This window comes from Dermacentor variabilis, chromosome 9 (genome assembly GCF_050947875.1).
Source record: "Dermacentor variabilis isolate Ectoservices chromosome 9, ASM5094787v1, whole genome shotgun sequence".
In the NCBI taxonomy this organism is placed as follows: domain Eukaryota; kingdom Metazoa; phylum Arthropoda; class Arachnida; order Ixodida; family Ixodidae; genus Dermacentor; species Dermacentor variabilis.
The window spans coordinates 131,243,208-131,254,451 of record NC_134576.1 but is presented as its reverse complement, the minus strand read 5'-3'; the positions used below and the strand labels follow the sequence as shown (position 1 = coordinate 131,254,451).

The 11,244-nt window shown below is 49.4% G+C and overlaps 1 protein-coding gene across 1 annotated transcript; it reads right to left on the bottom strand.

Annotated features, from left to right (window-relative positions):
* Nucleotides 1-476: 476 nt before the first annotated feature.
* Nucleotides 477-7,148, bottom strand: LOC142558191 (uncharacterized). The gene is made up of 2 exons (XM_075670348.1): nucleotides 6,930-7,148; nucleotides 477-1,454 (listed from the first exon to the last, which is right to left on the bottom strand). Exons 1-2 carry the CDS (start codon nucleotides 7,009-7,011, stop codon nucleotides 892-894), a joined length of 645 nt encoding a protein of 214 aa, XP_075526463.1. The 5' UTR covers nucleotides 7,012-7,148; the 3' UTR covers nucleotides 477-891.
* Nucleotides 7,149-11,244: the final 4,096 nt, after the last annotated feature.

Here is an 11,244-nt window from a genome sequence, read left to right as displayed (position 1 = left end):
AATTCCGGTATTCTGCGTGCCAAAACCAGGATATGATCATGAGGCACGCCGTAGTGATGGGGGACTCCGGACTAATTTTGACCAACTGGAGGTTTTCTTAAAAGGAACACCAATTGAGCATTATATCTTGCGGAACTTCCTGAAATCTTGGCACTTTCACGATAATCAATGGTGGATATAGCGCACGAGACGGAAATAAATTGACGAAGGATTGTTGTGGATGCTTTCTTGTCTGGTTTGAGCAATAGTCGGGGCTTGTACTCTAGTCAGGTTCTCCCTTTAATAGTGGGTGATACTGTACGTGTTTCAGTGAGCTGTGTAACCTTGACGCCCCACATTTATTATATAAGCTGGACATAAAAGACGTAAAAGGAATGGAGAGTTGTAGCATTCTCACTTGGAAGAAAAACGCTAGAAGCATTGCGGTGCAGTGCTACGGGAGCATGAACACAAAAAGCAGACGCAATCTTCAGCGCTAACTTCCCTCAGCACTTTTATTTCCTGGTACACAGTCATATGTATACATCCGCCTCTATCCCTATTCAAGGGTGTCATGGTACATGCACAGTGCTTAAGTAATTGAAAACGAGAGCAACACGGAAAGATCGAAGACGTGCTGTCGTCAGCGGCTAAAATCCCCGCTGGAGCAGAAACATAGTGTCCTTAATTTTGAGGCTCACAGATGGAGATGGTTTGCTCATTCGCCTGTCATCAGATGTCGTTATGGTTTGCCCGTACATGCAGAATGAAACAATGTTTTGCAAACGATGAGACGAGTATTCTTAAGTACATAGCCTTTGGTAATGCGTGCAGGTGAGTTAGTCCTTTGTCATTCGGTCTTGCGAGACGGTTTTATCTGGAGCCGTGCCGTCTCCAGGGTCTTCTGCCTTCTCAGAAAGGAAGCAGGTCCGAGAACGAGATGCGGCTGCAGCTCTGCTCGACGCGGTCGCAGTTGATGCCCTGCAGGAGTGCCAGCAGACGGCCAACGTGCTTCACGTACGGTTCGGGAAGGCCGGCCAGCTCCATGCGCAGGTGCACGTTGGTTCGAGCCGTCTCGGTGAGGCGGCAGATGGCGCTGAGTCCGCACGTCGGGCCTCCGGTCTCCGTGGACGCCGTTCGGTGGCCCAGGGGCACAACGAGCGCAGCCAGGGCGGACGCGGCGATCAGCGCCGGCAGCAGAATCCCGGTGGTACGCAGCAGCCACAGCAGCAAGAAGCCCAGCACGACGGCGACGACGGGAAAGCCTATCGGCTTTGGCAGTTGCCGGCCCTGGGCCAAGACCGCAGTCTTGGCCGCAGCGGCTGGCGTTGCGTGCAGGAACGGCGACAACGGCGGAGAGGCAGCGCCGTCCTCCTTGGCCGCGACAGCCGCTGCGTCGGTATGCGGCGGCGCCCGTTGCATTTTCGCCGGAGTGTCGCACGCGGTTGGAGTCCTGGTGAACCGCAGCTGCGGTACTAGAAAGAAAACACCAGAGTGTACTTAAAGCATTCGCTCACTAGTTCTAACAGTACAAAGTGATTGTGAAAGAGGTCTAGGTAAAAGAAAAAGGAAAAGAAAAACGCTGTTACTCAATGACAGGTAGCAGGTATACAGTCCCCAACAAAAGGTTACGGACCCCCATATCTGCAAGAACGCTGGGTTTCCGAACACTTTGTGACCGTAGCCAGTAAAATTTTGCAGCGGTGCGTTATCCGCATGTACTAGTACAGACCGGAGATCCTAATACTAGACTGTGTGCCCGAGCTGCTGAGAGAGGCAGCATTTTCTCAGGCTCCTGCCGTCCGCGCACTTTTAATGCCAACTGTACCTCTGTTCTCCCTTTTCTGGCGATGGAGGTGACATGGCAACATCAGAACTAAACGTGTTTTACATGAGCACGACAACTGAACTAAAACATAAGAACATATTAAGGCACTACAACAGACACGATCGGCGCTACGGATTCCAAACAAGTCTAAGATATATTCAACATTTGTACAAGAACTACATCCATTTCTCAATCAGCAGTATTCGATAGTTATAACTCACGGGGATTCTCAGCGCTACGAGCCATCAAAGCGCTAATACATCACACAATCAATACGTCCCGCGCGCGTTGTAGTCTTTCCGGAGCCGCTGACGTAATACTTCAGCCAAACCATCGCTCCATCGCCCTGCTATGCCTTCCTTCGAACATCTGTGCATTGTTCTATTCTTAGAATGTGATGCCGTGTTCTCCCACTGGAGTCGCGCAAACTGCGATGCCAATCAGCGAGTAACCTCACCATGATTATTGTCAAAAATCACTTGATTCTTATGATACAAGGGCGCATATCAAGGCCCACTTGAGAACATTAAGGGACACGAACTAGGTGTGTAAGAATGTTCAAGGCAATATATTCCTATTTCTATGTGTACATCTATTGTCTATGTGTACATCTATTGTCTACAAATAGCAAAACATACTTGTATTACGTGAGGTCGCTCGCTAGGCAAAGTATGATTTCAGTAAATACTTAATTACTTTTTCTTGTTCTAACTATCCTATCTCATTTTTGAAAACACCTATTTGTGCATAGCGTACACTGTCTGCGGAGTGTTTCAGCTTGTTGCGATTTTAAGTTGTCTGCAGCAACTGTGTCATGTATTTTAGCAAGCTATGGAAGCGATCTGGGCATTACGAGGTGCGAAAGAAAGCGATTCCGTAACATTATCACTCGTGTAAGAACCCGCCGTATAGTGGCTGTGGCGTTGCGATACTAAGCCCGATGGCGCGGCATCGAATCCCGGCCACGGCGGCCGCATTTGGACGGAGCGGATGAAATGAAAAAAAAAAAAAGATTATGGGAGTTTTACGTGCCAAAACCACGATATGATTATGAGGCACGCCGCGGTGCGGTACTCCGGAAATTTGGACCACCTGGGGTTCTTTAACGTGCACCTAAATTTAAGAACACGAGTGTTTTCTCATTTCACCCCCATCGAAATGCAGCCGCCGTGCGCGGTATTCGATCCCCTGACATCGTGCTTAGCAGCCCAACACCATAGCCACTAAGCAACCACGCCGGGTTCATGTCTACTTTGCTCTGTTTAGCATATTATGAAATATTGACAGTTTTAGTACAGGCAATTGCATTGCCTGAGCACCTCTATTCAGGGCATGGAGATGCATTAGCATGCGTCACTCCGGTGACAAGCATCCGAGACCCTACTGCTTACTGATCATGTAACACATACAACCGCTTATTGTAACCATCGTGTGCGCACAAGAGCCACCGGAGCAGATTTCCGCTTGCGTTAGAAGCGTACAAGCGGAAAGCTAGGATAATCTCGGGGTGAGTCCAGGGTCGATCGAAATAGGTCGCGAAGCTTCGGGCGAAAAGCGGTTCAGAACAAATTTTCATCGACATCAGCAAGGGTGGTTATGGGAGCAACGATTGAAGCGCGACTATGTTTGGAGGGAACAAACGTTGGGAACGAAAAAAAAAGCGTTTTTTTAAAAACTAAAGCGAGACACAGATCAATTTTATATATGCGTGAGGAGTAAAGAAAATAACTATTTTATTTTATCATTATCATTAAATACCTGTTTTTCAGCTGTCATCATTTCACGCCGCTATCACTTGCAAAGCAATGCAGCTCTTGAAGTGTGCAGAAAGGCGCGCTCGCTAAGTTCGCCTGTTAGAATACGCCCCCCTCACACGTTGCGCCGTTTTGCTTGTAGACGTTTGTCTGAAAAACGATGAAGCCACCCGCGTCACCAAATTCAACCTGGCCAGTCATAAGTAGCGAGTTACGACCGCCAGATAATTGCTTACTTTAGTTGTTTTCGTGCGGCTGCGCAGGACAACGGGCTTGGCGTCCGACGGTAGAACTAGCACTCTACACCTAAAGCTTTCGTCGGCCTCCAAAGAAAATACGTTCTGTTCAGGGACGCGATTTCGACACTTGCACGGCTGACCTTTTCTTGCATCGCTTTCCGCGCTGAAAGCTCGAAACGCCCATCAAGTCGACTGGCGGGGCGCTTGAAGATACAGCTCTAATGACAGGTCAGCAAAACATATTTCGCGCCTATGAGAACAAAATGCCGTCACTCCTGTTTTTAACGGATATGGCGTCACATTGTTTATTTTTTCCTTCAGCCGGAAGTGTTCCCTCCTCACACAGATGGCGCTAAGCCTCATGAACCACCGATGAACCGCCATGTTTTTGAACCTATGGGCTCCTATGGAAGCTTCGCTACCAGGTACATTTACCTCGGTGAGTCTTTCGCGGGCTCAAAGAAACAGTCTAGCAAACTATGCTCGAACAGGTAGACACCTCACACGCATGTGCTGACAGAGATTATCATTTCTTGCCTCGTATGTGCTTTCGTAGGTGACACGGTTCTGACCGCCCTGCCAGTCGATACGCCGAACTCCGCTCAAAAAATCATCCGCTTATGCGCTGCAGAGAACTGTGTAGAACGTACACCTTCAATAAGAACCTGTCCCGTAGCCACGAATGACGTGGTCCATTAATTTGGCTGCAAAACGATGGATACGTACCGTCACATTCGGCTCACTCTACTCGGCGGCGGAGCAAAGCGTGGTGATATATAGTTTGGGCGAACTGGCAGCGGTTAATTTTATAGTGTTCACAAAACACACACGTGAAAAGAAATAAGGTATAGGCGAAGACTGAAAGAGCGCTGACTTCCAACTAATATTTCCATGAAATACTGGTGGAAGCAAAAAAAGAAAGAAGAAAGGCAACTGACAGCGACTGGTACCGTAAATGAACTGTCATGTTCAAGGTCAAGAGCACGTGCCCACATTTGCCTCAAAACTTGGCAATACAGTCAAATTCATATTTCGAGATTGCAACGGCAGGTGCACCGAGAGGCATCGCCATACTTATCGTCTCAGCCTAAATAATTTCGAGGTTAGCTAGGTCCTGTGCTTTGAGATTACTGATTGAAAAAAAAAATGTGCTGATACCATCGTCGATGATTGTCAATGCAAGCGAGTAGGCCAAACGAACGTTTTCCTTGCCGAGTCCGCCCACCAACTAACCACAAAAAGAAAGTAGGCGAAAGATGCAAAGAATGCTATTAGCTGTAAAAGAGGTGCGCGACAGTGAATCCTGAAACCGCTGGCCGTGACCGTTTTGCGTGAGCATCACAACCACATAGAGTGTTGGCGTAGGCTCAGTTGGTGAGCCATGATTTGGGAAGCTACCGCAAAGTACACACTATACTTGAAGGACAAGAAGCGGTTCATTCATCAGTGATCATCAGTCACGGGCTCAAAGAAACAGTCTAGCAAACGATGCTCGAACAGGTAGACACCTCACACGCATGCGCTGACAGAGATTATCATTCCTTGCCTCGTATGTGCTTCCGTATATATAGGTGACACGGTTCTGACCGCCCTGCCAGTCGATACGCCCGACTCCGCTCAAGAAATCATGCGCTTATGTGCTGCAGAGAACTGTGTAGAATGTACACCTTGAATAAGAACCTGTGCCGTAGCCACGAATGACGTGGTCCATCAATTTCGCTGCAAAACGATGGATGGAAAGGGTCAAGACTAGGCCTACCGCTTAGTCTTGACCCTTTCTTCAAGTCTCGCGTGTTCTTTGCGGTAACTTCCCAAATCACAATAACGTTCACGATGTTGTATAGAATCATCCCCGGCATTCACTGCCGCGACAGCGGTTTTGTCCTATACAGTACACATGAAATGTATCGTGTATATGCAGGCATATACTACGTGCTCTCAATATCGGCAGCGCGGACCACTCACGCATGGCAGAGCCCGCTGGCGAGTGGCTGGCGCTCTCCCGCAATTTGTAGGTTTACCGGCAGGACACGACTCCCCGCCATTTGTAGGTTTACCGGCAGGATGGCACTGGACGCACTACACAGTCACGCTCACGCTGTCGTCAACAGACAGAACATGAGGTCTCTCGCGCGCAGGAGCATTGACTTGCGGTTTGGCAGTAGAGTGTAGTAGACGTCGACTGAACAGGGGAGTTTATCCACTGGAGGTACAAACTACGAGAGCGCGCTATAGCCACTAACCAGTGCGATCTGCCTGTGTACTGACGGCCTACACGCTCCCTTGTTCATTGTCACAAAAATTGCGATTATGCGCAGCTGCAATTACACATGGTCCTGTGTGCGGGACCGGTGTGCATGCCCCGGATACCAGCACTAGAAATCGCTTGCGACCGGCGGTCTGCTGTGTACTCGAATGACGCATGACGATAACACGCGGCTAGGCGAGTGAAGTATCGCTTGTTTCGCTCTGCTTAAAGCGATCAACTTAAGCCCTGAAGGCGCCAGCAAAAAATTGTTGCCATCGTGCCCATCAGGTCACGCCTTTCAAACAATCTTGGCTCCATGCAGGTATGAGTGGGTCTGTCAACTGCCGATTACCAATCCTGTCGCAGGCACAGGCCACGAAAGGGTTACAAGGCTTCAGTTGATTTTTCCCAAGTTGTGAAATTGGGAAAAAACGACGTATATCGCTCAAGAAAATGCGTGAGCACACTTGGCGGGACATCGAACGCGCAACTTACGCGCAACTTTCTTTTCATCGACGCTGGGCGCACAATCGAAGCTGAGAACTATACAGTTGCGTAGCGGACCTTGGCATGTCATCTTGGAATACTAGTGTAGCGCAAACGAGACGAGGGCAGAGAAAAAGAGCGCGCAAACAAACAAACACACTTTGAGCTTCTGCTCTTCCCATGTCCTCGTCTCAATCGCACAACTCTAGTATTCCGTGCCGAAAGCCTTTAGGGGCTGGGTGGGAGCGTTTTGACAACGGGACTTTGTTTTGGTCAGCGCTTACAGAACGTGTGCTAGGTGTCTCTTCTGGTGCGCTTGTGCCTTTCTTTTTTGTGCTATGCCTCACTTTCCACAGGGAATACAGCCAGCTTTGAAGCGTCGTCGCCTTACTCACCGAACAGGACGAGCATCGTGAAGCACACAGTCACCAGCACGATGCTGAGGATCAGTAGGCAAACAACGGTTCGAGGACGCATGGTTGAAGGGCCCGGATACCGCAGGTGGCAGGCACCACTATAACGCGGCTCGTATGCGTCGCTCAGTATGGTCACGTGGGCAGTCAGGCAGTATCGTACTTTGAGAATAGCAAGGCTCTCATACCGACGATAACATACTGCGCGTAAGGTGGTTAGAGCACCGCCGTTTCATGATCCGTGGTCTCCTTAAAAAAATGCTTCGTCACAACTTGCCCTTCCCGGCGGCATCTCCTTGTAATTGTGGCGCGTCGATGCTCTGCGCACATTTATCGATCAGTGCCGATTGTTAGTTTGAAGTTTGTCACGAAGCGTTCAAAGTGAAAGCAATGCTACTAGCCGTATCACGAATTTTATGAAAGGAAGCACGCAAGCGGCCTGTGGGGGGGCAGACAGTCTTGTACGGTACCCATCACAAGGTGAGAAGATGCTGCTCTCTCAGCAGTGGCCGGCACCCTCTGGTGGTAAATATTCAAATTGCCTTCGAGAATGAAGCGCACTAAGTTTTCAGAACAAATCGGAACGTCAAGTATGCGCCACCAAACATAACACTCTAGCAAACATTCTATGCGTTTTATCCCGACGGTCAAAGTACGCACGCACGCATCTACCTCAGTAATGAGATCCGGCTGTGGGTACTGCAGATTTCGTACTACTTACGTATGCTGAATCTTTGTGTTATCTTCTCATTAAATCTGAGGGCGCTTTGTTGCCACATTGTTTGACAAAACAGTGGCACCATCAGCCGTGTCCATTCTAAATGGAGAAGGATTCTGCTTTCTTTCGCTCAGCCATCGCCGCAGGCGACGACCGTTACCGGTGCAGGCCCAATCAAACGTGCGCACATATGCTAACTAGCCAAGAAAACTGCCTTTTTAAACTGAAGTAAATTTTAGGATTTAACGTTCCCAAACTGCACAGCGGGCTATGGGAGCGGCGGGGGGGGGGGGGGGGGGGGCTGGAGCGCCGAAGTGGATGGCCCCGAATAATTTGGACCACCGGGAATTCACCCAATGCAAAGTGTACGCTATAGCGTTCTTGTATTCACCTGCACAGAAATGCGGCCGCCGAGGACGAAGCGCAGAGTCACAGCCTTCTTTTTGAAATCTTCGTTCTGATAATGCATGAGCGCGTACGCTCCGAAGTGTCCCGATTACGAGAGCATATGGGCTCTTTGTTGCCAACGCTCCGTTTGTGCTGTTAATAAACAAGGCTTGGTAACGTATAACGTAATGACTTAAACTTGCTAACGTTTGAATACTATGATGTGAGCTTCATTTCAAGCGATGATTAAAACAGACGTTCAATTTTCGCGAGCCATTCCGGAAAGGTATTCGATTTCATTCTGGCACTATTCGATTCGTACTCGAATCGGCTTCACAAAACTAATATTCGCGCACGCCAGCGAAGAAGCAGCCCTCTCCGTAACAGCTCTCTTCAAGCAGGCTGCAAGCGCACTTCTGGGCCTCGTTACGAATCCAAGCAGCAGGATCAGTTCGAGGGAACGCGCGCGAGCGTCTCTGCCGTGCGTATATATACTCAGTCGTCCGAGATGCATGCCTCTTTCCTCGCGACAAGTTTTGATGCTTGCTCGCGTTTATCTCATTATTTTTTCTTATCCTTCTTTTTTTCTTCTTTGCCTCTGGGAACACGCATGCGGGTGAAATGTGCTCTTTATAAATAAAGAAGAAAACGGAGGCAAGTAGCTGACTGCGAGCTCGCCGAGCGCGGCGTCTGCAGCTTCTGTGTACGTTTCGCACAAGCAGTTGCGCGTCTGCAACTTGGTGTCACCATTCTGAGCAGACGTGCTTTGCTCGCGAACAAAAAAAAAATATGTTGTACGTGGGTAAAATGCTTTATTTTCGCAAAATCTGGTGGAACTGGAAGGGGCCGATCATGTCCTTTATGGGGCACTGTAACGCCGGCGACGAGGCACTACGGAAGTTTGAGGGCTTGAGTGTTATGCACTAAAATACGCTGACACAGTCCAGTATAGGGAGAACACAAGAACTGGCATGAAATTTTCAGCAACAACAACCGACGTGCGCATGAGTCAGCGCTTGCTTTAGCCCTGTCTGTGGCCAATGCGCGTTGCGAGGAACGCATGCGCCCCTGATCTATACCATGCATGCCGAGTCAGGTCAGAAGCTGGACACGTGGGCCTGAATGTGAGCGCTGATTTTGACAACGTGACATCGGAGTATACGTGCAGCTGACGACTGATTCCTTACGTGTACGAGGAGAAAGTTACCGTCTCATCGCGTCGACTCAAAACCGGTTTTTAGAGCGCAGCTCTTTGGCGTCCGTTCCTGGGTTTCGCGTCGTCGTCGGCGTTGTCGTCGGCCTCGTAAGCAGCTCCGCCCCCCTTTCATCCCCCCAGCGCTAGCAGCGACCGACTGATACCGCTGGATGCCGCTGACGCCGCTAGAGAGTCAAGATAACGTGACTGCATAGAACACCGTGACCACCTGCCGCCATGCAGAAAGAGGAGGAAAGGGTCCCCCCCCCCCCTGTTCTTGTGTGGCGGATAGGGTGCTCTTCAGTTGCCGACGCGCCGGTTATTTCACGTAGGCCCCGGCACGTCGACGAATACGTGACCACCTTCCCACGGCTAGACCTGGTTCTTAGCGCTGCGGAAGCGAGGGTATCATATTGTTTGTGTCGGCATCGGCGGCGTTGTCCCTGAAACCAACTCCGCAGCTGGGGTTGACTCACTATCGGCGTCAGCGGCATCAGTCAGTCGCTGCTATCTCTTCCCTCCTCCCTTTATCGTGTTGTCCGCTTGCTGCGCGCGCTTCTGCCCCCATCGTTTGCCGCTGGGTGTACACGCCGCCCCCCTCCCCCCTCTTCCTGCGAGTCTCCGGTTGTCAAAGCGCCGGCTCGAACTTAATTCCTTTCTTCGCTCCTCCTCCAATGCAACCCCTGTGCGGTGGCAATCAGACAGCCAGATCGGTGGCGGCGGATCTGTATATGTGCACCGCCCGAGCCGAAATTGCCGCTGCCGTTCGCCCTGTGCGGTGGCAATCAGAGAGCCAGATCGGTGGCGGCTTGACATAAAGACAAACAGCAATTTCCTAACACTTATGCGGGAGAACATCCCGTTCCTCTCGCTCGTAACGCGTCCCACGGCTGTGACAACCTCGCGAGGCACTTGTATAGATCTCGTCTTTGAGAATCAAGCATTGGTGTACCAAGTCGAACATATATCAGCCTATTTCTCCGACCACAAAGCTTCCTTCATGACTGTCAAGAACTGTTAGTGGAGTCTTTGTTAAAGAAATACGTGTGAAAAATAAAAAAAAAATTCTGTGATAGCGCATACATGTGTTGCTCGATTTCTTTGCCTCAATCTATCGAAAAGGTGAAACAGCTTATTTGCTGCGCTCAAATTTCGCATTAGGAAGTAACGTAATCGTCGGTAATTTTTTCTTTGGCAAAACAAAGACGCGATAGCGTGATATCGTGTGATATAGGTTGCCCTTTCTATATGTGCTACATCCTGAATGTTCCTGTCCACTCGCCGTATTCCACACGCACTTCACGATGCGTTTTCTTCGTTCTTTTTTATTTTGCTTGATATGCCAGTGAGACTTGCAACGGCCTCCGCGAGTACGCACCGTGTGGCGCGATATCGGAGGTCACGTACGATCTTGCTGTTAAACGTCATAGTTTAATTACCAGGGGAAATCTGGCGCTGCAGTCGTTCGAGTACCATCGATCGATTTGTCTGCAAATCGGCACGGTTTCGTTGAGAAAGCACGCTACGGCTTCTTTTATTCTTTCTGGTTCAGCAGTGTTGCACGTTTATATATCAGTACTAGTGTTTTGAGCTTGCAGCAAACTTATTATACCGCATTATTTATCGTAAACAAATGTCGACACTTTCCTGTATGAAGGCCGCTGAATGTAACTTACATTTGGGCACTATAACGCAACAGTGGGCGGATATTTTTTTACTGTCTGAACAGTTGACTTCATTTGCGAACGTTCCATCTGTGAATGTTCATTTGCGAATGTACAGAAAGACGGTAGGAACGGGAGCATAAGTCATGCTAATCATTGCATTACAACGAATCTGCGATAGCGAATCAGGACTACAATGAGAACTCTGAAGTTGTCAAACGCCAAAAGGCCAAAGTTGAGGCAAATCAGTGTACTAGCGATTATTATCATGCTAGATGTATAGCCTGACGGCGTGCGTAGACACTAGAATCAGACTTCTCAAGAGTGTATATT

Coding starts and splice junctions, on each gene's coding strand:
- LOC142558191 (XM_075670348.1), bottom strand. CDS start 7,011: ATGCGTCCTCGAACCGTTGTTTGCCTACTGATCCTCAGCATCGTGCTG. Junction 1,455..6,929: donor CACGATGCTCGTCCTGTTCG/GTGAGTAAGGCG, acceptor TTTTCTTTCTAG/TACCGCAGCTGCGGTTCACC.